General features: G+C 48.2%; 8 protein-coding genes across 8 annotated transcripts; 5 read left to right on the top strand and 3 right to left on the bottom strand.

Moving 5' to 3' along the window:
* Positions 1-200: 200 nt before the first annotated feature.
* EV420DRAFT_1573677 (caspase domain-containing protein) lies at positions 201-1813 on the bottom strand. Its single transcript, XM_060474389.1, has 2 exons — positions 1234-1813; positions 201-1179 (listed from the first exon to the last, which is right to left on the bottom strand). The coding sequence occupies exons 1-2, from the start codon at positions 1411-1413 to the stop codon at positions 280-282; spliced, it is 1080 nt and encodes a 359-aa protein (XP_060325155.1). The 5' UTR covers positions 1414-1813; the 3' UTR covers positions 201-279.
* Positions 1814-3479: 1666 nt separating this feature from the next.
* Positions 3480-5434, top strand: EV420DRAFT_1768205 (uncharacterized protein; the record flags this gene model as incomplete). Its single annotated transcript, XM_060480957.1, has 6 exons — positions 3480-3832; positions 3925-4269; positions 4325-4369; positions 4425-4430; positions 4488-5033; positions 5084-5434. Exons 1-6 carry the CDS (start codon positions 3770-3772, stop codon positions 5432-5434), a joined length of 1356 nt encoding a protein of 451 aa, XP_060325154.1. The 5' UTR covers positions 3480-3769.
* Positions 5435-7923: 2489 nt separating this feature from the next.
* EV420DRAFT_1721861 (uncharacterized protein) lies at positions 7924-9211 on the top strand (the record flags this gene model as incomplete). The annotated part of the gene is made up of 7 exons (XM_060479769.1): positions 7924-8020; positions 8080-8289; positions 8340-8449; positions 8503-8625; positions 8677-8805; positions 8851-8900; positions 8953-9211. The coding sequence occupies 7 exons, from the start codon at positions 7924-7926 to the stop codon at positions 9209-9211; spliced, it is 978 nt and encodes a 325-aa protein (XP_060325153.1).
* A 2461-nt stretch (positions 9212-11672) lies between these two features.
* EV420DRAFT_1768203 (uncharacterized protein) lies at positions 11673-12837 on the bottom strand (the record flags this gene model as incomplete). The annotated part of the gene is made up of 5 exons (XM_060480956.1): positions 12570-12837; positions 12425-12512; positions 12179-12374; positions 11945-12133; positions 11673-11903 (listed from the first exon to the last, which is right to left on the bottom strand). The coding sequence occupies exons 2-5, from the start codon at positions 12466-12468 to the stop codon at positions 11673-11675; spliced, it is 660 nt and encodes a 219-aa protein (XP_060325152.1). The 5' UTR covers positions 12469-12512; positions 12570-12837.
* A 969-nt stretch (positions 12838-13806) lies between these two features.
* On the top strand, positions 13807-14072 carry EV420DRAFT_1573638 (uncharacterized protein; the record flags this gene model as incomplete). Its single annotated transcript, XM_060474388.1, has 2 exons — positions 13807-13895; positions 13948-14072. Coding segments are annotated over 2 exons (214 nt in total), but the record flags the coding sequence as incomplete, so codon positions are not given.
* Positions 14073-14504: 432 nt separating this feature from the next.
* Positions 14505-16117, bottom strand: EV420DRAFT_1573634 (caspase domain-containing protein). The gene is made up of 2 exons (XM_060474387.1): positions 15538-16117; positions 14505-15483 (listed from the first exon to the last, which is right to left on the bottom strand). Exons 1-2 carry the CDS (start codon positions 15715-15717, stop codon positions 14584-14586), a joined length of 1080 nt encoding a protein of 359 aa, XP_060325150.1. The 5' UTR covers positions 15718-16117; the 3' UTR covers positions 14505-14583.
* A 1837-nt stretch (positions 16118-17954) lies between these two features.
* On the top strand, positions 17955-19820 carry EV420DRAFT_992269 (caspase domain-containing protein). Its single transcript, XM_060484270.1, has 5 exons — positions 17955-18136; positions 18229-18431; positions 18479-18573; positions 18629-18733; positions 18791-19820. The coding sequence occupies exons 2-5, from the start codon at positions 18410-18412 to the stop codon at positions 19709-19711; spliced, it is 1143 nt and encodes a 380-aa protein (XP_060325149.1). The 5' UTR covers positions 17955-18136; positions 18229-18409; the 3' UTR covers positions 19712-19820.
* Positions 19821-22272: 2452 nt separating this feature from the next.
* Positions 22273-23554, top strand: EV420DRAFT_1648684 (uncharacterized protein; the record flags this gene model as incomplete). Its single annotated transcript, XM_060478206.1, has 6 exons — positions 22273-22366; positions 22421-22633; positions 22683-22792; positions 22846-22968; positions 23020-23148; positions 23195-23554. The coding sequence occupies 6 exons, from the start codon at positions 22273-22275 to the stop codon at positions 23552-23554; spliced, it is 1029 nt and encodes a 342-aa protein (XP_060325148.1).
* Between the last annotated feature and the right edge of the window lie 1065 nt (positions 23555-24619).

The raw sequence follows: 24619 nt of genomic DNA, 5'->3' as shown, positions 1-24619 counted from the left end.
TATCTATGTTCTGTCTCATCTTCATCACTTTTCATTCAATTGTGTACCCTGCGAAGAGTCTCTACTCCACGAGACGCACTCAACAGTGTGATTACAACGGTATGAGCCTTCGCAGCCACAGCACATGGTTCGCCATGTCAGGGCTGTGGACCCGGCCGTTCCTTATTGGGACCTGGCGCCGGTAATGCCACCACCACCATTCGGTCCTATTCGAAAAATTCAAAGTGAAATAGTACAGTTGGGTATTACATAGCACTTAGCAAAACAACGTCTCCATCACTACTGAAACCAGAGAAGTGCATCCATTTGTGTCCCAGCAACAACCGGTGTCTGCCTGTCAGAGACGGGAATGAATTCGAGTAGGCCGCGATAGGTCGTCTCCCTTGTCAAACAGCCGGATCTCAAAGCAGCGAGAAGATGCGTCGTGAAATAGCCACCAGTTTCCTTCCCCTGCCCCTTTACCTCTATTGCTATCTGGAATGCCTCACAGGCAGCCAGAGCTACATGGGAATCCATATCCGGGAACCATTCCTTCGACAAGATAGATCGGTAACCAGGGAAGTGTTTCGACATCAATTCCGCATCTGCAGCAACAAGCATGTCTTGCAGCGACACGTCACTGTCCTGAAGAGGCCTGGAAGCGCGTACTCTTCCACCTGGGGGAGCTCTGGTGATGCTGCCTGCATGGCAACAATCCAGGATGAGGGTAATTCTACGTCCTTTGGCACGGGATATCTGGGTGAGGATGGTGTTGATCTGGCGATCGCTGATGTCGGCGATAAGCATACCGTCTGCGTCACGGGAACCACGGTCAATAGGGCAGAGGGCCTCGATAGCCTCTACACCATCGATCCCTTCAGCACGATAAGCTGCGCCGTGGCCAGCGAAGTAGATGATTATATTTTCATCTTTCTGTATCTCGGGGTTGTCGATGAGACCAAACAGTGTCATGAGAATGTTGGCACGAGATGGATGGTAGGTTTTGCTACAGAATTCTAGTGTGTGCGTGCCATCGATAAGGCACTCGATTCGGTCTTTTGGGACACCCAAATCTTCATACAAGAACGTCCCCATTTTGATAGCGTCTGACACGCAGCCTAGTAATTTATTATGAGATGGATACCCGTCGATGCCAATTATAACAGCCCAGAATCGGGAGGCATCAACGTGAAGACTTTGCTAAAGGGCTTCTCGTCAAATTTTTAGAGTATTTTTCTAGAGGTACACGCTCACAATTGGGAGCAAAGGAGCATGCAATTTAGGAGGCCTCGGCATCCTCTCAGCGTATTCTTTACGAGAATGATAGAGGTTGTGGAGCGCGTCGAAATCCGAACATGAGTTGGTGTCACCGCCTTTCGCCTTCTCTCTTGCCCGTTCTCTAACCTCCACAGGATCGATGGGGTCGCTACTCATCCCATATTCGCTTGCCAGCTTCTTTTCAATTTTTTTCAAACGATTGATCTCTTCCCGCAATTCTTCGAGTCTTTTGTCAAAATACTAACACAAATTGTAGAGTCGATGCTGGAGTATCCACAAATCGATGCTTACCGAGGCGCGAGCATAGCCATGTGTGAACGTCCGATCCTGACTAGAATTCTCTACCTTTGAGAGGTTATCATGGAGAGCTGTGTCCCTGTCATTATTATCGCGAGGTTTAGAAAGTATGTCACGAAATAGCCGGAGAAGGTTTGTCATAGTGGGCATTCGGATACTCTGAAAAAAATACGGTCAGGTTGACGGGAATGTCGGTAGATGTGCGGTGCTTTTTGAGGGAGCAATGCTCCGTTTTGTAACCCATTCATCTAACATGCGGAAGTCGGAACATGCTTCCGTACCCATTCTCATTGGCTACTACTTCGCGCTTTTCATTGGTTCTTCCTTTTTAAGTCTGATTTGAGAGCCCTTCAAGCGAGAAGTGGGCTGTAGGAATTCAGCGAAATCGGGTAACAGAGCACTTTGGTTCAAGCAGGAGGCGCGGCTAAAATCTGGAATATAGATTGGGGAACCTTAAACACAGAACAGATTACTTCCTTATTGCTCAAGTAACATATTCCGGACTGCAGGCAGAATAGTTAGCCTGGGGCCTCATCATCATCATTTATTTAGATACAAAGATGTCAACTGTAGTGACGCATCGTGCCGTACCTACAGACATGTGGCTAGTATACCTACGTACTAGTAGTACACCTCAACACCGTGTGACATGACCCAACAACGAGCTTGACGTTTCGCAAAGAACATGTGAGAGAGTCCAAAATTAGGACACAACCGAAGGGTGCCGTTTCCTACAGTCGAATCATTTCGGCTGTCACTGTGACTATTTTCATGTCAATACACGCTGCAGGGACTGGCAGAGAGGGACAAGAAGATCAGCCGGAAAGGGCCAGGAACGTCGAGTTCTCCAATACAGAACCGGTCGGTCATGGATACATCGGCGAGTACTATGTACATTTATACCAAGCAAGGATGTTGACTGTCCTTGTGTGAGCCATTCCAGACACGGGAACACATTATACGCGAATACCCTCCTTATGAAGAGCAACGGGGGATACTCCGAGAGGTGTAAAGATTCATATCTACCAGACATCCTTGGCACCAAGGAAGGGATAACAGCTCTGATCAAGCTCTGATCGAATTCATAGAGAACACGGGAGCATTCACCCTGTCAGGAGAATCTCGAGGCGAGAGGCGTGCCCCAGAACCGAAGGAAGAAGAGCGATGGGAAGAATAAGAAGACGACACAGAAGACGAGCATGGATAGGTGCTGCATACCCACCACACCACAGGAGCACAAGTGACAACCAGCACGACTCATACACAAGACACGCTCGCAAAACACCCGACGGCCTTGGTCAACCGCAGAAGCAATTGAATTAGCCCGTCACGGAACGCAAAAACATATCCGTTACTCTACTCCACATCACACACTAAATCACCACGGAACATCAGAAGAAGGACCGGTGGGACCGGAGCAAGAGTGGAGGAAGCCTGATGTCCTGTACCTCCACCGTGTCCTAGTAGATACTTAGTTTACTTGTGGCGGTTAATAAAATGCTCATCAACTTGAACTCCCCCCTAAAAAAAAAAAGGCCAGGAACGTGACATGAAAAAATTTCTCAATTACTTACATGTAGGTGATGAATTGCTGAAAGACGGCATACCCGATATGGTGGCAGGTGTAGGGTAATGCCGAAAATCGCCTGGGAGCACGCCTAACTGGCGCGAAGCTGGGCGAGATCACTCAAACATCACTACTTTTATTCTACTTAACTCGTGCATCCCCTGACAGTTACTCTTTACTTGTGTAATGATCAGTAATCATAAACTCATCTTGTGCTCATATTTACTCCACATCTCAAACCTAGTCAAACTTGTTTAAAGTCGTGAGTCCATTCCGTAAAGTTGTACTCGAAATAACAAATTCTGACCTTGCTATTTTTTCGGACATCATTATGCCCATACTATTACACCCATACATACGCCCATATGAATGCAACCTAGACCACGATGATCGGCAATTCGCTCTAGTTTCAAGTGTATCGCATCGGATCAAGCATCACTGCGAAGGACACGTTTTGGCCTTCCATGCGGCAATTGACTGGTGTCTCAAAACTATATAACATGAGAAATGGTAACGTTTTACGGCGCCTCTCACTTTCGACCTGATCTCCCTCTTTCACGAACCAAAATCAAGTTAATACTCACGTTAGAGCTGCACATTTCCACGGATAACTTATAAGCTCGGTGTTGGGGAACAAGCCCTGAAAATATGGGTTTTAACGCTACACATTTGTCAAACCCCCCATCTTCCCTGAGGGCCGCGTCCACCTCGGTTAGTATTATTGCCTGTCTTTGCTCCTCTCGTTGTAAATTTCCTGACCATGGAAATATTGTGGAAATACCGTTCTGATGTCGATATTTTAGGTTCACAATGGAGACATGAAACAAGATACGCCTGAAACATTCGACCAGCCCAGAGAGATGAAGGCAAGGGAGACGGTGCTGGGCAGGACTGGAGGCCGACTTGTTCACTCCTTGACGTCTTGCTACCGCCACATGTTCGGAAGCGGATATCGGAACACGGGACCTCCCCAAAACCTCGAGGATGAATGGTGGGCGTGGTCTATGGTGGGTATCAGGCTGCTTCACTCACACTGTTGTGCACCCGCTTCAGAAGGATCAGCCGTGATTCATCCGGACATGCCCCGAGCTGCTTTCCCACCGCGATTCATGGCATCTGCTCCTTCAACTGACGTTAGTTCAACTTCTGTATGTTTCCCGCTTGTCTGGATGATGTTGGATTCTCATCTTCATTCTCGACAAGGTCGATGCTTCCGGCCATTCGTCCCATACAGCACGTCCCTTCACTGTGACCCTCTACCTTGAACAGGCCTGAGGATATCTACTCCCTCCTCCAAACCCAGAAGCCTGTAATTGTCTAAATTTATTATAATACAGAGCCTTGATACTAATCTGAAGCATGTCAGAGCCAGCGTCACCTCGTTGATGCCTCGCGATTCTGGGCTGTTCTCATTGGCATCGACGCGTATCCAAATTCTTCATTAAAAGGCTGCGTATCGGATGCCATTTTAATGGAAATGTTCCTGCACGAACATCTGGGTGTACCGAAGGGTCGTATAGAGAGCCTGCTTAGTTCGGATGACCCCAATTTAACAGGCAAAACCCTCCCCCTCCCGCGACAACATTATTCGAAAGCTCCACAGCCTCATCGACAACGCCAATATAAACGAAGGTTGAAAACATCATCAATCTACTTCGCCGGACATGGCGCGAGCTACCAATGCGCACATCGTCGTGATTCGCCCTCTTGCAGGGCGAACTCTGTGGCATTGAAGCTATGTTGCCTGTTGACCGCAACGACGCCGCCGACAGTGGCCCCTACGATTCCCGACATCAGCGACCGAGGAGTTCAACAGCATCCTCACTCGATATCCCAGGCGAAGGGTCCTAACATTACCGTCATTCTGATTGCTGCTACTCGGCTGGCGGCAACAAGGGATGCGGAGGAAGGAGTGCGCGCGCCCCTGAATTAAAACGCAGTTTACTTGAGAAAGCACTGAAGGCCGCGGATGAGAGCATGAGACGTTTCCTAGCTATGTATCGGTTTCGGATGGCAACTGGTTCTTTGACATTGAAATCTCATGTCGTCGTTGCTGCCTGTGCCGAGTATGAGAAGGCGAAGGAGACTTCCGGGCCCGATGGAGAAGGCTACAATGGGTGCTTTACACGAGCACTCATTCGTACTCTCATATCCAACTGGACGAATGAATTGACATACAATGATCTCATCGAGCATATTACGAAGGATTTAGAAGGACAGGGCAATTACCAAGGCCCGGTGGTTGCTGGAGAACGAAGGAAAGAGCGTGTTTGGTTTCTAAGTGACGAGGCTGTACGCAATACATCTACTTAGGTCCACATTATTTACTTGTATGACGGAGGCTTCTTTACAGACGAAGTCCGTACATTGGCCTCAGGATCTGTATCTAATTATTGGAGTGTACGGCATGAGCATCAGGTTGCCAGGAACCCGACTACAAGTTCGCAATACAATTACAACCTAGAAGCTTAACGTGCTTGAGCGCGAATGGCTAAAAAGAAATGGAGTTATTACCGGGGCTTGAACAATCGTGTGCCAGTCGGGGGGGGAAGCGACGCAGGAGCAGTAAAATAAGCGATGCAAAGATGCCCCACCACTCAAACACGACATCGCCCACTCCGCAAGTTCCACCGCATTCCTCTCAGACGGGCACCCCAGGGTTGTTTGGGACCCGTCTTCAACTGAGGGACGTAGCGGGAACCACCGCGAGGACCCGTACGTCAATCATCCGGATTACAACCTATACATGGTCGGCGGGTTCTAGACCGGCATCAGTCAACATGACTGCGGCTAAGATTTTATACTCGCATGTGCGCGACTTCGGTTCCAGTGACAAGAACTATCCTGGGGCCGTTAGAACAAGGTCCGAACGTGAGTCAGAAAGCAGTTGAAAGAACATAAGAGCATTTACCTCGATGAAGTCAGTTACTATGATTTCTCCTCTCAATTGACGTCTCCCGAAGCCTACGTAGCATTGGGAGTTCTTGAACTTCAAGGCGTTGTAAAGTCGGCTCGTATGCTCGCTCTTGAAGTATAGATATCACCGTGGAAATAATATCAACAGGTAGGTGCTGGACGAAGGGAAATGGGGAGTGACATGTTCCGCATCGCACGCCGAGCTTGAGAGCACACGCATCCTTCGACTGTGGTTTTAAGGTGAGATAAACGCCTGAGCACGGTACTAGGAAACTAATGAACGCGACAACCATGAAGAAGATGAAATATTCTCACAGAGAGATCGCCTGCATCGCTCATCTTTTTCTCATCGTCCGATATGGCATCAAAATGCATATAGCAAGCTTTTCCTGTCTCCAGCCTCCTCCTCATTCAAGGTATCGTGCTTCATACAGTGCACGATTTAAAATGTGCCAGAAAGACGGTCGGTCGCTATTTCCATTGGCACGCCGCATCCTATCATTGGCCTTACATACCCGTCATGAGATGCTGCCGGCAGGAACACGATGGTGTGAAATGAGAGTGCGCTGGTGATTACGTCCGGTGAGAGGGAGAATCGAGAGGGATATTGTTTCGTCATCGTCAATAGTAGTTACACCGGGCTCCGTCACATCGGATTTCTGGGAATGGATGTATATTATAACGCTGCAAAGTCAATGAACACGACAAACGAAAAACGGAACGACAAGCACGCACGACGCATCTGAGCTTTCTTCCCCGCCTTGAGTATACACATCGTTCCCATACAGCAATCTCTCTTACACTTCAATGCTAGCCCTGATTTCTGCTCGGCCGTCTCGTCATGAAGGTATCGATCAGGAAACGATAACGAGGACGAAGACGCGGCCCGAACGAGGCGGCAGTCTGTAGGCAACCGGCCTGAATCCGTTTATTGTTAATTGTATCCCTCCTTCGAGACCCGGGGAAGGCTGGTAGCGAAAATGGGAAAAATAGTGCTAGCCCATGAAGTTGAAGTGCCTAGCTATTGTCGGTCGAGGATAGGCCGAGGTACCAAAAAACCAGGTGCGAACGTATTGTTATCTGTGAAGTCGACACGACGTGTGAGCGACGAAATTGGTTTCTCAGCGACAGACGGTGCAGGGGAAAGTCGTGCATGATAGAGTGAGGAAAGAAATTCAAACATTGAGAAGACTCAGTGGAACGTAGTCACGTGGCATGATTGGTTCGAGCTATGGATCCACATGGGTCCCTTCTTCCATTTTGACAATCACCGGCAAACAAATAGAGCTTCTTCCGGGGCCCTCGTTTTCTTCTTTGCTCCTTCTGTCTGCTTGCAATGATAGTCTTATGGATATCCCCGGAACGGAGGACGTTCGCTTTTTGAATAGCGGCTACCGCTGTTGAGGGTCCGATAATCCTGGCCTACTTCTCCAACAATGAGACCAGCAGGCAACGAATTCTGTTACAAAGGCGAGAATGACAGATTTACATTTACCAAAATTATTGCAAGGCCTAGGTGTGTATTAAGACTGTCTTCATTTCACTTTTTCACTAAAAGTTAGCCAGATATCTACGACGAGTAGCACAAGGCACAGCATATCGACAGCATGCTCCAGAATGAATGTGGGCTTTGAATACTTCAACTCACCGCGCTATAGCCTAAGTAATCGCCTGTCATGGCTTGATAAATTCATAACAGTGTGCATCGTCGACCCGCCGGCGAGCATGACCTTGGGAGTCATTATCAGCAAATTCAGGTATGTTTTCTCGTGTCTAAAGATTTGTCTTCGCTAAACATTTCTGTATCTTGTTTTTGTTGACGATGGGACCCGACTCACGCGCCGTCACGCGACTGAAAAACTTTTTCCGTCTGCACCCCTATACCAATGACGACCACCTCCCATATTCTGTCTGCCAAGTCTTTGCAATACGACAACGATACGTTTATTTTCTCAAACACAGTACCTAGTGTACTAGTCGTAGGTAGGTCCATCAATTCATTTTCTCCCGACAATTTTCAAAAACTCAACGCCCCTATTCAGCATTCAATCAACGACTCATACCCCTCACCAGCGCCCTCGTACATCGATGGATGTCACTCCTGGATCCGTTCACTGCGCCTTTTTGCCTTTTCCCCGTCACTGTACACAGGATAGGTATCATGGCATACGGTGTACGCCGCAGTGGTCCCCCTATCCCTGAGCAATCGACGGACCCGCTACCTCCAGGCGATTACGGCTGGTATCTATCCGGTAAGTCTTGCCTCTCTATCTCACAGTGTTTCTGACATGGTCTCCCCTAGACAGATGGGAACACCGATGTCTTCCCGAAGCTGCTTCAAGCATCAGGCCTAAGTCTTTCCTGACTATGAAACAGACCGCTTCTGGTGGCCATTGCGATCCAGAAAAGATGGTAAAATTCGTCGCGTCTGCATGTCTTCGGCTGGCTGACGGCTCTTCACACAGTTTGATGTCATACCGGAAGTGGCGCACGCGGTCATGGAGAGAGATCGACAGCGGTGCTTTATCACTGGCTCTGAGGCGAACACAGAGCTAGTATGGATTTTTACACCATATTATACTCGCATAGTAAGGCTCCTGTCGGAGAATATGCGTACTAGTTCTTACCTATCTTTGCAGACCCATCACAGCGACCCTCTTGCTGTATTCGCTACACCAGCAGAATTCGAAACAGCACCAAATGCGGCCTTCCTGCATAAGGATCTCGTTCCGTTCTTCTTGGACAACGCATTTAGCGTCGATGTTGACGTGCGTGATTTTTCCTTGATACTCTCATCGCTCATCCAGTTCTAGGATAACCACCGTGTCGTATTATTTCGCAATATTGGTCCCGCTCAATCGCTGTTACCATCCCACCTCACAATAACCAAACGGACCAGACGACTATTACCTCAGGGAACATTTCCGGCTATCACTCAGAGTGAACCTTCTAGACTGTGACATTCGCAAACAGTACCCGAACGGGGCCATTTTTGAGATGATGGGTGAGCTTGGCGTGGATTACGACGATCCCGAGATGGAAGCTATCGTACCTCTGAGCGATCCACGGTGGCACACTGTGCTAGGTCAGGCTATCTTGGAGGACATCATAGAGACGGGTGCCGCTGCAAAGTACAGGCCTTGCGATGATGAAGATGTGGAAGAGACGGATTGAATTGTAACGAGCTCTGACATACAATACAGTTTGGGAATTCATATGCTAAACTCGCGTTGATTAACCGTTCTTCTCTCAATTTATCGCCTCCCTCCGATTTATTTGATCAGGCACAACCTCCGAAGATGTTACATCCGGACCAAGTTACAGCATCACGGCGCCAATCCGAACTTGACATCAAATTACCATGATGTCCATTTCCGTCGACGTCGCTGACGTCGTAGGCGAAATACGTGAAATAGTCAGCTCAATCAGGGAGCGCGGTGGGGCGCAGAAAGAGAAGCGGAAGACAGCATAATTATTGGTTTACAGGGCGCTCTCGCTTCATCCAGCGCTCGAGAGCACGAATCCGCCTATGGGGATGCTCGCTGACGTCGGCTAGTAAGTATCACGAACTATGAAACTATCCTTCGTGGTGACTGAGTCCTTTGCTTTCGTTTCTTGCTATTTGCCTCGTTCAGTTCGCTTCCTGCTCTGTACTAAAAAGATGCAGCTATATCAAAGATCGTGCTACTCTGCATTGATGAAGTGTTCGTTCCTGTGCTGTTATGCAATGTGGAAATATGATGATCTTCCAAGATATAGCGAAGAGGCACGATTAAAGGAAGTACTTGCATGCGTCGTCAGACAATTTTAGGTAGCCATATCGTAAACTTTAGCCAAGGGTTCTGAATCCCCGTAGCTCGTTTGGGCGCTGACGGTCAAATTTTTTTCTCAGCTGCTTAGTACAAGTGAATATATATGCACATAAACCTCAAGAGCCGTAAACACTTTTGAGAAAATCGACTACTAACAGTCTGGAGCTAAGTTCTAAGCCTTGACACTTGTCATAGGCGGCCGTATGAACAACTGGACGAATGAGTCGACGCATATTGACCTTATTCGGTCTCTGCCTAGCGCCGTTGTTAGAAGATATCAAGAAAGATGTGCGCCTTCGTATCAGTGATCTAAACTAAACTTCAGGGTGTGTTCGAGTCTGTAAAAATATATTTTGTCTGACCGTCATACGGTTTCTCCACATTATATATATTTCTTATTTGCTCGTGCTGGTGTTTTCCTTGCAATTTTCCAGATCAACATCTAGCCTGAGACCGTCGACGGTCTGTATGTCAATAGGGTTACGCCAGCTGACCGGTCAGTAGACGAATCATGACGAACCCAGTAACCCGACCTTCTGTATCCCTAATGAGTAATAGCAAGTCCTGTTGCTGCCTGCACGGACGGCAAACCGCTCAAAGAATTTTAAGAAATAAACATTCGCGACATGTCACATTTCACGTGTATGAAACTGTCACGCGCCGTAGATGCTGACGCTGTACCGGCGGATCTTTGGACGATACATGAGCCCGCCACTATCAACAGATGGAAGGCGTATTACCCATTACCGACAGCAGTCCGTCTTACAGTCTGTCTTTCACGTAATTCCTTTCCAGACACCCGACAGGAGCTTCCTTTTCATGTCGATTTTCTGGGCTCCGAATGCTAGCGACTGAATTAGACTCGCTAAAGTGTGGACTGGGAATTAAGATATTCACTTGGACATTGCCATATGGTAGCTATTGGGAGCAAAGGGCGGATCATCGCAATAGCCATGGGTAGTAGAAAATCCTTTGTTTCACGTCGGTAGCCTGTCCAAAATAGCTTTAAGGGCTCCCGAAGACAGTAAAGTGATCGTACGTATTACTTACAGATCACTCTCATCGAAGCCTGAAAGGATGTCGAAGAAAAGAACCAGATTTCAGTGGAATTACTGGAACAACATCAGACCATGAATCAGGAGGTGCGTTCGAAAGGTTACCTCACGTGAAGGAGTCTAAGGCCACTCCTCTCACGGCAATCTCTCTCCTGTCGAATCTACGCCTCCAGATGGTCGCGATCCTGCGCGGTATTGTTACCTCTCATGCCCCAAGACGTTCATATATTTGCCCCTAGATCCTAGATAGTTGCCGTGGGAAGGAAAACGGAGAATATTGGCGAGTAGGGGGCAGATGGAGGAAGCAGGAACTGATATCCTGGAATTCAAGCACCATGCAAACTGGTCTCGGAAAGTTACCCGTCAACTTGTAGTGACTTTCGTGAGGTGACCGATGTGCATGATGCTAGGGAACGAATGAACACGGCGAACATAAATGGGACAAACTTTACTTACAGCGAGGTTCATACTGCGTTATTGCCTTCTTTCTTATCGTCTACGATGGTACACAAACATGTATACGGCAACCCTTTCCTGTCTCCAGGCCGCGCTTCTCCTCATCCAAAGCATGAAGCTTCATACAGTGCACGCTTAGATTATAGCAACGAAAAGATGTCTCGTCATCTTGAGAAGTGTCGTCCTATGATGGCACAAGATATCTGCCATGGCACGATACAAGCAGAGCCATGATAGTGTGAAGTCGGAGTCGGCCAGCACTGGGGTCTGGGTGAAAACGAGTGCTGCGGGATGATCGCTTGCTAACCAACCCTACGGAATATCCCGGTCCTGCACTAAGCTATATGGCATCTGATACCGCAGAGAACGAAATGATGGCCGGAGCCAAAAAAAATCGTCAATGGCTGATGGCGGTTGAATATTGGACGAGGTCACAAAAAGTGACTTGAGTTGAGTGGGAGTTGGGTTTCGAAGGTTACTCGCTATCCAGTTGTGATTCTTTCTAACGAGATAAATGTCGGGCGTGGGCGCGGGAGCTAGGAACTAATGAACACGATGAAAAGGAAGGATAAAATTATACTCACAACGAGCTTCATGCCATCGGGTGCATCGCGCATCTCTTCGTCATCTAATATTTTAAGGGTCAGGCATATAGCCACCTTCAACCCTTGTTCTTCCCATCTAGGATCTGCTTTCTTGCAGAGTGTTACAAGAAACACGCCTGGCCCTCCAGTAGTGACATCCTTCCAGTACGTCGTGCTCGCTGGTGTATGCTGATATCACTATACAGGCTCTCATAGTCACCGCAGGATGGATACAGATATAAATGGGATCTTGCGGCTACGAAACGAGCGACCGTCGAGCATTTGAGTGAGACCGAGCGTCGAGAGGGTTAATGAACTATCGTCGGGTGCCCCGACGCTATGGATAATTTTGGTCTTGCATCGAACGACATGGAAATAGGGTTTCCTGGGGTGCGGCGGCATTTCTGGGGAATTGAGCCAGATACCGGAACTGTAAAATTAATGAGGACGAGGTCGAGAGACCGAGTGGAAAGGACGCACGAGTCATATGGTTTCTTCGTTGCATCCAGAAATCTCTCTTCCATCCCTTCAATACCAAACAGATTCTTTTCATCGTCCAAAGTGATTGCTGTAAAATTCATGTTGATAAGGCAAAGGATGACTGAGCGATATACAGACACTGACATGAGTAAGCAACGAAGGGGCGGCCAGCGAGTTTCTCTCCGACGATATGCGGTCTGCTAGAACCGTGAAGGGTCGACAGCCAAAAGGCGAAAAATGGCGCTAGCTTCTGAAATTGAAGTGCCGCTGGCTATTATCGAGGATAGGCCAGGGTACCAAAAAAAGGGCCAGGTATGTATCGTTACCCAGCCAGTAAAGACGATGTATGAGCAACGAGAATGATTCTCGTCCACAGACAGAACTGGAACGAGTCGTGATGGTGAAAGAAGAAAAGCGAAGAGGCAGCGTGGCCACGTGGCTTTGTTGATCTATTTGTGGATCCAAATGGGTCCCTCCTTCCGCTTTGTCAGTCATCAGCAAATGCGCAGGGCTACTTCCTGGAGCTTTCGCTCCTCTTCTCTTTCATTTATCTATCCTGCGACAATGGTCTCTTCCTTGTTGATGTCCTCAGAATATTGGACGTTCGCCTTTTGAGCGTCAGTGGCTGCGCAACCGATAATCCACTGGCCTCCTTCATGTTGCTCATCTATAATAATACCTGCGCCCAATAGGATCCCTAGTAATACTTTGGAAGAGTTTAACGTGATAGCCAATGCGGTCACAAGGCTTACTAGGTGTGTATTATCAGTTCATCTTTGTTTTGTTTTCACTTTAACCTACGGTTACCTGACTGGCCAGATATTCTCGACATGCGGCAACAACCGCAAGATATCGACCACTAGTGCCAGCAAAAATGTCAAATTATGGCTACTCCTTCCGGCCTCCCTATGATCTGCCTTGGGCCCACAACAGCTGTTCGCCACCATCGCCCGAGGATGTAACTGCATCACGACCTTGGAAGCCTGGGACCACTGGTTGTTGATGTAATCATGCACGTTCATCTATCTATGTCTTTCGCTAATAACTGGATTAAGAAGGATATTCAATATTATTCATGTCTCAGTCGCTAACCTCGCATTCGATTATTCGGTAACACCTGTGACCAACGACCATTCGACCAAGCATCAACTTGGTCCACCTCGACCACTCATCTGCGCTGGCCCTCTTCTCCTTCCAACCAGAATTCGGAAGTTATGTTTGACGGCCTCGATTGTTATGTCCACTGGTGTTGTCCTTTGCGAAGGACCTTACCTGTGCAGTGGTACTCGGTTGTTACGTCCACAGGTGGTGTCCTTTGCGAAGGATCTCACCTGTGCAGTGGTACTTGGTTGTTATGTCTGCTGGTGGTCTCCTTTGCGAAGGATCTCACCAGTCTAGTGGTACTCGGTGTTTCGTTCGCAGGCAGTCTCTTTTTCGAAGGAGCTTGCCTGCTTCGTTGTTCTTGGTTCCCGTTTCATCACTTTATGGGCTAAGGCTCGAGCATCGCTGCAGGCACGCTATAGCGGACCTCGTTTGTTATGCTCACCTGATGCTTGCATTCCGTTCCTACAGTCTGTAGTTCTTCATTTCTTGGTGGATGATTTGTATGCTCCCATTGCACTCGATATCTTCTCATTGCTGCTGACTTGTAACTTTCCATACACCCCATGGTCCATGCACCACGTCTCACTTTCCCGTTACGTATTTCACATTTGTTCACATGTTCTTTCACCGTCATTACTGACGCACATGTCTGATGAGCCATTTCATAACGCTCCTCCTTTTGGACAGCAGTGATTCTTAAAGGAGTCATACACTGCACCGAATTTTCGACGTATACGCCAATGCTAACTGGTTCTCCGTGCTCGATCGTGCTTTGTTATCTATGTTCTGTCTCATCTTCATCACTTTTCATTCAATTGTGTACCCTGCGAAGAGTCTCTACTCCACGAGACGCACTCAACAGTGTGATTACAACGGTATGAGCCTTCGCAGCCACAGCGCATGGTTCGCCATGTCAGGGCTGTGGACCCGGCCGTTCCTTATTGGGACCTGGCGCCGGTAATGCCACCACCACCATTCGGTCCTATTCGAAAAATTCAAAGTGAAATAGTACAGTTGGGTATTACATAGCACTTAGCAAAACAACGTCTCCATCACTACTGAAACCAGAGAAGTGCATCCATTTGTGTCCCAGCAACAACCGGTGTCTGCCTGTCAGAGACGGGAATGAATTCGAGTAGGCCGCGATAGGTCGTCTCCCTTGTCAAACAGCCGGATCTCAAAGCAGCGAGAAGATGCGTCGTGAAATAGCCACCAGTTTCCTTCCCCTGCCCCTTTACCTCTATTGCTATCTGGAATGCCTCACAGGCAGCCAGAGCTACATGGGAATCCATATCTGGGAACCATTCCTTCGACAAGATAGATCGGTAACCAGGGAAGTGTTTCGACATCAATTCCGCATCTGCAGCAACAAGCATGTCTTGCAGCGACACGTCACTGTCCTGAAGAGGCCTGGAAGCGCGTACTCTTCCACCTGGGGGAGCTCTGGTGACGCTGCCTGCATGGCAACAATCCAGGATGAGGGTAATTCTACGTCCTTTGGCATGGGATATCTGGGTGAGGATGGTGTTGATCTGGCGATCGCTGATGTCGGCGATCAGCATACCGTCTGCGTCACGGGAACCACGGTCAATAGGACAGAGGGCCTCGATAGCCTCTACACCATTGATCCCTTCAGCACGATAAGCTGCGCCGTGGCCAGCGAAGTAGATGATTATATTTTCATCTTTCTGTATCTCGGGGTTGTCGATGAGACCAAACAGTGTCATGAGAATGTTGGCACGAGATGGATGGTAGGTTTTGCTACAGAATTCTAGTGTGTGCGTGCCATCGATAAGGCACTCGATTCGGTCTTTTGGGACACCCAAATCTTCATACAAGAACGTCCCCATTTTGATAGCGTCTGACACGCAGCCTAGTAATTTATTATGAGATGGATACCCGTCGATGCCAATTATAACAGCCCAGAATCGGGAGGCATCAACGTGAAGACTTTGCTAAAGGGCTTCTCGTCAAATTTTTAGAGTATTTTTCTAGAGGTACACGCTCACAATTGGGAGCAAAGGAGCATGCAATTTAGGAGGCCTCGGCATCCTCTCAGCGTATTCTTTACGAGAATGATAGAGGTTGTGGAGCGCGTCGAAATCCGAACATGAGTTGGTGTCACCGCCTTTCGCCTTCTCTCTTGCCCGTTCTCTAACCTCCACAGGATCGATGGGGTCGCTACTCATCCCATATTCGCTTGCCAGCTCCTTTTCAATTTTTTTCAAACGATTGATCTCTTCCCGCAATTCTTCGAGTCTTTTGTCAAAATACTAACACAAATTGTAGAGTCGATGCTGGAGTATCCACAAATCGATGCTTACCGAGGCGCGAGCATAGCCATGTGTGAACGTCCGATCCTGACTAGAATTCTCTACCTTTGAGAGGTTATCATGGAGAGCTGTGTCCCTGTCATTATTATCGCGAGGTTTAGAAAGTATGTCACGAAATAGCCGGAGAAGGTTTGTCATAGTGGGCATTCGGATACTCTGAAAAAAATACGGTCAGGTTGACGGGAATGTCGGTAGATGTGCGGTGCTTTTTGAGGGAGCAATGCTCCGTTTTGTAACCCATTCATCTAACATGCGGAAGTCGGAACATGCTTCCGTACCCATTCTCATTGGCTACTACTTCGCGCTTTTCATTGGTTCTTCCTTTTTAAGTCTGATTTGAGAGCCCTTCAAGCGAGAAGTGGGCTGTAGGAATTCAGCGAAATCGGGTAACAGAGCACTTTGGTTCAAGCAGGAGGCGCGGCTAAAATCTGGAATATAGATTGGGGAACCTTAAACACAGAACAGATTACTTCCTTATTGCTCAAGTAACATATTCCGGACTGCAGGCAGAATAGTTAGCCTGGGGCCTCATCATCATCATTTATTTAGATACAAAGATGTCAACTGTAGTGACGCATCGTGCCGTACCTACAGACATGTGGCTAGTATACCTACGTACTAGTAGTACACCTCAACACCGTGTGACATGACCCAACAACGAGCTTGACGTTTCGCAAAGAACATGTGAGAGAGTCCAAAATTAGGACACAACCGAAGGGTGCCGTTTCCTACAGTCGAATCATTTCGGCTGTCACTGTGACTATTTTCATGTCAATACACGCTGCAGGGACTGGCAGAGAGGGACAAGAAGATCAGCCGGAAAGGGTCAGGAACGTCGAGTCCTCCAATACAGAACCGGTCGGTCATGGATACATCGGCGAGTACTATGTACAGTTTATACCAAGCAAGGATGTTGACTGTCCTTGTGCGAGCCATTCCAGACACGGGAACACATTATACGCGAATACCCTCCTTATGAAGAGCAATGGGGGATACTCCGAGAGGTGTAAAGATTCATATCTACCAGACATCCTTGGCACCAAGGAAGGGATAACAGCTCTGATCAAGCTCTGATCGAATTCATAGAGAACACGGGAGCATTCACCCTGTCAGGAGAATCTCGAGGCGAGAGGCGTGCCCCAGAACCGAAGGAAGAAGAGCGATGGGAAGAATAAGAAGACGACACAGAAGACGAGCATGGATAGGTGCTGCATACCCACCACACCACAGGAGCACAAGTGACAACCAGCACGACTCATACACAAGACACGCTCGCAAAACACCCGACGGCCTTGGTCAACCGCAGAAGCAATTGAATTAGCCCGTCACGGAACGCAAAAACATATCCGTTACTCTACTCCACATCACACACTAAATCACCACGGAACATCAGAAGAAGGACCGGTGGGACCGGAGCAAGAGTGGAGGAAGCCTGATGTCCTGTACCTCCACCGTGTCCTAGTAGATACTTAGTTTACTTGTGGCGGTTAATAAAATGCTCATCAACTTGAACTCCCCCCTAAAAAAAAAAGGCCAGGAACGTGACATGAAAAAATTTCTCAATTACTTACATGTAGGTGATGAATTGCTGAAAGACGGCATACCCGATATGGTGGCAGGTGTAGGGTAATGCCGAAAATCGCCTGGGAGCACGCCTAACTGGCGCGAAGCTGGGCGAGATCACTCAAACATCACTACTTTTATTCTACTTAACTCGTGCATCCCCTGAACAGTTACTCTTTACTTGTGTAATGATCAGTAATCATAAACTCATCTTGTGCTCATATTTACTCCACATCTCAAACCTAGTCAAACTTGTTTAAAGTCGTGAGTCCATTCCGTAAAGTTGTACTCGAAATAACAAATTCTGACCTTGCTATTTTTCGGACATCATTATGCCCATACTATTACACCCATACATACGCCCATATGAATGCAACCTAGACCACGATGATCGGCAATTCGCTCTAGTTTCAAGTGTATCGCATCGGATCAAGCATCACTGCGAAGGACACGTTTTGGCCTTCCATGCGGCAATTGACTGGTGTTTCAAAACTATATAACATGAGAAATGGTAACGTTTTACGGCGCCTCTCACTTTCGACCTGATCTCCCTCTTTCACGAACCAAAATCAAGTTAATACTCACGTTAGAGCTGCACATTTCCACGGATAACTTATAAGCTCGGTGTTGGGGAACAAGCCCTGAAAATATGGGTTTTAACGCTACACATTTGTCAAACCCCCCATCTTCCCTGAGGGCCGCGTCCACCTCGGTTAGTATTATTGCCTGTCTTTGCTCCTCTCGTTGTAAATTTCCTGACCATGGAAATATTGTGGAAATACCGTTCTGATGTCGATATTTTAGGTTCACAATGGAGACATGAAACAAGATACGCCTGAAACATTCGACCAGCCCAGAGAGATGAAGGCAAGGGAGACGGTGCTGGGCAGGACTGGAGGCCGACTTGTTCACTCCTTGACGTCTTGCTACCGCCACATGTTCGGAAGCGGATATCGGAACACGGGACCTCCCCAAAACCTCGAGGATGAAGGTGGGCGTGGTCTATGGTGGGTATTCAGGCTGCTTCACTCACACTGTTGTGCACCCGCTTCAGAAGGATCAGCCGTGATTCATCCGGACATGCCCCGAGCTGCTTTCCCACCGCGATTCATGGCATCTGCTCCTTCAACTGACGTTAGTTCAACTTCTGTATGTTTCCCGCTTGTCTGGATGATGTTGGATTCTCATCTTCATTCTCGACAAGGTCGATGCTTCCGGCCATTCGTCCCATACAGCACGTCCCTTCACTGTGACCTCTACCTTGAACAGGCCTGAGGATATCTACTCCCTCCTCCAAACCCAGAAGCCTGTAATTGTCTAAATTTATTATAATACAGAGCCTTGATACTAATCTGAAGCATGTCAGAGCCAGCGTCACCTCGTTGATGCCTCGCGATTCTGGGCTGTTCTCATTGGCATCGACGCGTATCCAAATTCTTCATTAAAAGGCTGCGTATCGGATGCCATTTTAATGGAAATGTTCCTGCACGAACATCTGGGTGTACCGAAGGGTCGTATAGAGAGCCTGCTTAGTTCGGATGACCCCAATTTAACAGGCAAAACCCTTCCCCCTTCCCGCGACAACATTATTCGAAAGCTCCACAGCCTCATCGACAACGCCAATATAAACGAAGGTGAAAACATCATCATCTACTTCGCCGGACATGGCGCGAGCTACCAATGCGCACATCGTCGTGATTCGCCCTCTTGCAAGGGCGAACTCTGTGGCATTGAAGCTATTTGCCCTGTTGACCGCAACGACGCCGCCGACAGTGGCCCTACGATTCCCGACATCAGCGACCGAGAGTTCAACAGCATCCTCACTCAGATATCCCAGGCGAAGGGTCCTAACATTACCGTCATTCTTGATTGCTGCTACTCGGCTGGCGCAACAAGGGATGCGGAGGAAGGAGTGCGCGCGGCCCCTGAATTAAAACGCAGTTTACTTGAGAAAGCACTGAAGGCCGCGGATGAGAGCATGAGACGTTTTCCTAGCTATGTATCGGTTTCGGATGGCAACTGGTTCTTTGACATGAAATCTCATGTCGTCGTTGCTGCCTGTGCCGAGTATGAGAAGGCGAAGGAGACTTCCGGGCCCGATGGAGAAGGCTACAATGGGTGCTTTACACGAGCACTCATTCGTACTCTCATATCCAACTGGACGAATGAATTGACATACAATGATCTCATCGAGCATATTACGAAGGATTTAGAAGGACAGGGCAATTACCAAGGCCCGGTGGTTGCTGGAGAACGAAGGAAAGAGCGTGTTTGGTTTTCTAAGTGACGAGGCTGTACGCAATACATCTACTTAGGTCCACATTATTTACTTGTATGACGGAGGCTTCTTTACAGACGAAGTCCGTACATTGGCCTCAGGATCTGTATCTAATTATTTGGAGTGTACGGCATGAGCATCAGGTTGCCAGGAACCCGACTACAAGTTCGCAATACAATTACAACCTAGAAGCTTAACGTGCTTGAGCGCGAATGGCTAAAAAGAAATGGAGTTATTACCGGGGCTTGAACAATCGTGTGCCAGTCGGGGGGGGAAGCGACGCAGGAGCAGTAAAATAAGCGATGCAAAGATGCCCCACCACTCAAACACGACATCGCCCACTCCGCAAGTTCCACCGCATTCCTCTCAGACGGGCACCCCAGGGTTGTTTGGGACCCGTCTTCAACTGAGGGACGTAGCGGGAACCACCGCGAGGACCCGTACGTCAATCATCCGGATTACAACCTATACATGGTCGGCGGGTTCTAGACCGGCATCAGTCAACATGACTGCGGCTAAGATTTTATACTCGCATGTGCGCGACTTCGGTTCCAGTGACAAGAACTATCCTGGGGCCGTTAGAACAAGGTCCGAACGTGAGTCAGAAAGCAGTTGAAAGAACATAAGAGCATTTACCTCGGATGAAGTCAGTTACTATGATTTCTCCTCTCAAATTGACGTCTCCCGAAGCCTACGTAGCATTGGGAGTTCTTGAACTTCAAGGCGTGTAAAGTCGGCTCGTATGCTCGCTCTTGAAGTATAGATAATCACCGTGGAATAATATCAACAGGTAGGTGCTGGACGAAGGGAAATGGGGAGTGACATGTTCCGCATCGCACGCCGAGCTTGAGAGCACACGCATCCTTCGACTGTGGTTTTAAGGTGAGATAAACGCTGAAGCACGGTACTAGGAAACTAATGAACGCGACAACCATGAAGAAGATGAAATATTCTCACAGAGAGATCGCCTGCATCGCTCATCTTTTTCTCATCGTCCGATATGGCATCAAAAATGCATATAGCAAGCTTTTCCTGTCTCCAGCCTCCTCCTCATTCAAGGTATCGTGCTTCATACAGTGCACGATTAAAATGTGCCAGAAAGACGGTCGGTCGCTATTTCCATTGGCACGCCGCATCCTATCATTGGCCTTACATACCCGTCATGAGATGCTGCCGGCAGGAACACGATGGTGTGAAATGAGAGTGCGCTGGTGATTACGTCCGGTGAGAGGGAGAATCGAGAGGGATATTGTTTCGTCATCGTCAATAGTAGTACACCGGGCTCCGTCACATCGGATTTCTGGAATGGATGTATATTATAACGCTGCAAAGTCAATGAACACGACAAACGAAAAACGGAACGACAAGCACGCACGACGCATCTGAGCTTTCTTCCCCGCCTTGAGTATACACATCGTTCCCATACAGCAATCTCTCTTACACCTTCAATGCTAGCCCTGATTTCTGCTCGGCCGTCTCGTCATGAAGGTATCGATCAGGAAACGATAACGAGGGACGAAGACGCGGCCGAACGAGGCGGCAGTCTGTAGGCAACCGGCCTGAATCCGTTTATTGTTAATTGTATCCCTCCTTCGAGACCCGGGGAAGGCTGGTAGCGAAAATGGGAAAAATAGTGCTAGCCCATGAAGTTGAAGTGCCTAGCTATTGTCAGTCGAGGATAGGCCGAGGTACCAAAGAACCAGGTGCGAACGTATTGTTATCTGTGAAGTCGACACGACGTGTGAGCGACGAAATTGGTTTCTCAGCGACAGACGGTGCAGGAGAAAGTCGTGCATGGTGGAGTGAGGAAAGAAATTCAAACATTGAGAAGACTCAGCGGCACGTAGTCACGTGGCATGATTGGTTCGAGCTATGGATCCACATGGGTCCCTTTTCCATTTTGTCAATCACCGGCAAACGAATAGAGCTTCTTCCGGGGCCCTCGTTTTCTTCTTTGCTCCTTCTGTCTGCTTGCAATGATAGTCTTATGGATATCCCCGGAACGGAGGACGTTCGCTTTTTGAATAGCGGCTACCGTTGCTGAGGTGACAGGTCCGATAGTCCTGGCCTACTTCTCCATCAACAAGACCGGCAAGCAACGAATTCTTTTGCAAAGACGAGAGTCACGGACTTACGTTTACGAAAATGATTGCAAGTCCTAGATGTGTATTATGACTTCGTCTTCATTTCACTGTTCCACTAAAAGTTAGCCAGATATCCACGACGAGCAGCACAAGGCACAGCATATCGACAGAATGCTCCAGAGTGAATGTAGGCTTTGAATACTTCAACTGACCACGCTATAGCCTATAATCGCCTGTCATGGCTTGGTAAAATTGATAACAGTGCGCATCGTCACCGGCCGCCGGCGAGCATGATCCTTAGGTGTCTTTATCGGCAAATTCAGGTATGTGCATTTATCTATATCCTTTTCTTGTGTCTGAAGATTTGTCTTTGCTAAGTAATTCTGTATCTCGCTTTTGTTGACGATGGGGCACGACTCACGAGCCGAGGTCACGCGACGGCGTTGCAACTGAAAACCCTTTTCCGGCTGCGCCCCTATACCAGTGATGACCACCTCTCATACTCTCTCTGCCAAGTCTTTGCAATACGACAACGATACGTTTATTTTCTCAAACACAGTACCTAGTTACCTAGTCGTAGGTGGGTCCATCATTTTCTCCCGATAATTTCCAAAAGCTCAGCGCCCTTATTCAGCATTCAATCAACGACTCATACCCCTCACCAGCGCCCTCGTACATCGATGGATGTCACTCCTGGATCCGTTCACCGCTCCTTTTTGCCTTTTCCCCGTCACTGTACACAGGATAGGTATCATGGCATACGGCGTACGCCGCAGCAGTGGTCCCCCCATACCTGAGCAATCGACGGACCCGCTACCTCCAGGCGATTACGGCTGGTATCTATCCGGTAAGTCTTGCCTCTCTATCTCACAGTGTTTCTGACATGGTCTCCCTAGACAGATGGGAACACCGATGTCTTCCCGAAGCTGCTTCAAGCATCAGGCCTAAGTCTTTCCTGACTATGAAACAGACCGCTTCTGGTGGCCATTGCGATCCAGAAAAGATGGTAAAATTCGTCGCGTCTGCATGTCTTCGGCTGGCTGACGGCTCTTCACACAGTTTGATGTCATACCGGAAGTGGCGCACGCGGTCATGGAGAGAGATCGACAGCGGTGCTTTATCACTGGCTCTGAGGCGAACACAGAGCTAGTATGGATTTTTACACCATATTATACTCGCATAGTAAGGCTCCTGTCGGAGAATATGCGTACTAGTTCTTACCTATCTTTGCAGACCCATCACAGCGACCCTCTTGCTGTATTCGCTACACCAGCAGAATTCGAAACAGCACCAAATGCGGCCTTCCTGCATAAGGATCTCGTTCCGTTCTTCTTGGACAACGCATTTAGCGTCGATGTTGACGTGCGTGATTTTTTCCTTGATACTCTCATCGCTCATCCAGTTCTAGGATAACCACCGTGTCGTATTATTTCGCAATATTGGTCCCGCTCAATCGCTGTTACCATCCCACCTCACAATAACAAACGGACCAGACGACTATTACCTCAGGGAACATTTCCGGCTATCACTCAGAGTGAACCTTCTAGACTGTGACATTCGCAAACAGTACCCGAACGGGGCCATTTTTGAGATGATGGGTGAGCTTGGCGTGGATTACGACGATCCCGAGATGGAAGCTATCGTACCTCTGAGCGATCCACGGTGGCACACTGTGCTAGGTCAGGCTATCTTGGAGGACATCATAGAGACGGGTGCCGCTGCAAAGTACAGGCCTTGCGATGATGAAAATATGGAAGAGACGGATTGAATTGTAACGAGCACTGACATACAATACAATTCGGAATTCACGTCGATTACCGGGTTTCTACAAAATAATGAGAATCGATTGAACTTTTTTCAGCTGCCCAATATAGTAATTCATAGGTACCAGTTTTCTTTCAACAGCGACTCAACACCAAGAGCAACGGTAATGATAGAATAAACGGTTTAGAATTGATTCCTGAAGCAGTATACAATGTTTTGGTGTCATCAAGTCATGCAATGGAGCCTGCAGTGGTGAAGAAAATACCGCTGATTTGGGATTTGACAGACCAGATTAGCGGATTCATGAGGATCACAAACCAAAGGCCTGGGTGGTGATATCAGAGCCTTTGATGGATAATTCGGAGGAATATAGCCCAGTTGTACGTCAGGAAGGTATAATTCGCAGTGCTTATGCATTTGGTGGAATCCAAGATGGGGGATTACTATATTGGGCAGCCGAAAAAAAGTTCGATCGATTCTCATTATTTTGTAGAAACCCGGTAAACGATCTTCTCTCAATTTATCGCCTCCCTCCAATTTATTTGATCAGGCCCAGCCTCCGAGATTGTCATTTCCGGACCAAGTTAATAGCATCACGGTGCCAATCCAAACTTGACATCAGACCATGATGTCCCATTTTCATCGAATCAGCAAAAGCGTGGAATACTGCTACCCCTTTGGCAGCAGATAACTACCATGGGAACCCAGTGAAACGGCCGGGGCTTCTCTCCGAGTAACGACGGTCCCATCACGCGGCAACTCCCGGGATCAATTGTTGTCAAAGACGTTTCCCCGTCCCTGCGACCGTCTCCACGATCTGTTTGGCTCCCTCCCCTACTGCCTCCGCGGGGGTCTTGGCCCTTTCTCTTTTCCCTCCGGGTGGGTTGACACAAATATGTCGCCCATCTCATTTGACGTCTTTCATCAATGAGATTTGTGTTTGTGCATGTGGGTGGATTCCAATGGTTGACACGGTTGACACAAATGTGTCGCTGTGTCCGTTTGACATCCTTCGTTGGCGGATTGGTGAGAGTTCGTGACTGTGGCGTGATGTCTTTTGTCGGGGAGC

This window comes from Desarmillaria tabescens (assembly GCF_030435595.1).
Source record: "Desarmillaria tabescens strain CCBAS 213 chromosome Unknown EV420scaffold_53, whole genome shotgun sequence".
Classification (NCBI taxonomy): Eukaryota; Fungi; Basidiomycota; class Agaricomycetes; order Agaricales; family Physalacriaceae; genus Desarmillaria; species Desarmillaria tabescens.
Note: the sequence above shows the minus strand (reverse complement) of the source record. Positions and strands in the feature narration are given on the sequence as shown.

What these genes read in the sequence shown, in the direction of transcription:
- EV420DRAFT_1573677 (XM_060474389.1), bottom strand. Translation starts at nt 1,413, where the DNA reads ATGAGTAGCGACCCCATCGATCCTGTGGAGGTTAGAGAACGGGCAAGA. An exon ending in ATGCTCCTTTGCTCCCAATT is followed by an intron (nt 1,180 to 1,233) that starts GTGAGCGTGTAC and finishes GAAGCCCTTTAG; the next exon opens with CAAAGTCTTCACGTTGATGC.
- EV420DRAFT_1573634 (XM_060474387.1), bottom strand. Translation starts at nt 15,717, where the DNA reads ATGAGTAGCGACCCCATCGATCCTGTGGAGGTTAGAGAACGGGCAAGA. An exon ending in ATGCTCCTTTGCTCCCAATT is followed by an intron (nt 15,484 to 15,537) that starts GTGAGCGTGTAC and finishes GAAGCCCTTTAG; the next exon opens with CAAAGTCTTCACGTTGATGC.
- EV420DRAFT_992269 (XM_060484270.1), top strand. Translation starts at nt 18,410, where the DNA reads ATGAAGGTGGGCGTGGTCTATG. An exon ending in GAAGGTGGGCGTGGTCTATG is followed by an intron (nt 18,432 to 18,478) that starts GTGGGTATTCAG and finishes CACCCGCTTCAG; the next exon opens with AAGGATCAGCCGTGATTCAT. An exon ending in CTGACGTTAGTTCAACTTCT is followed by an intron (nt 18,574 to 18,628) that starts GTATGTTTCCCG and finishes ATTCTCGACAAG; the next exon opens with GTCGATGCTTCCGGCCATTC.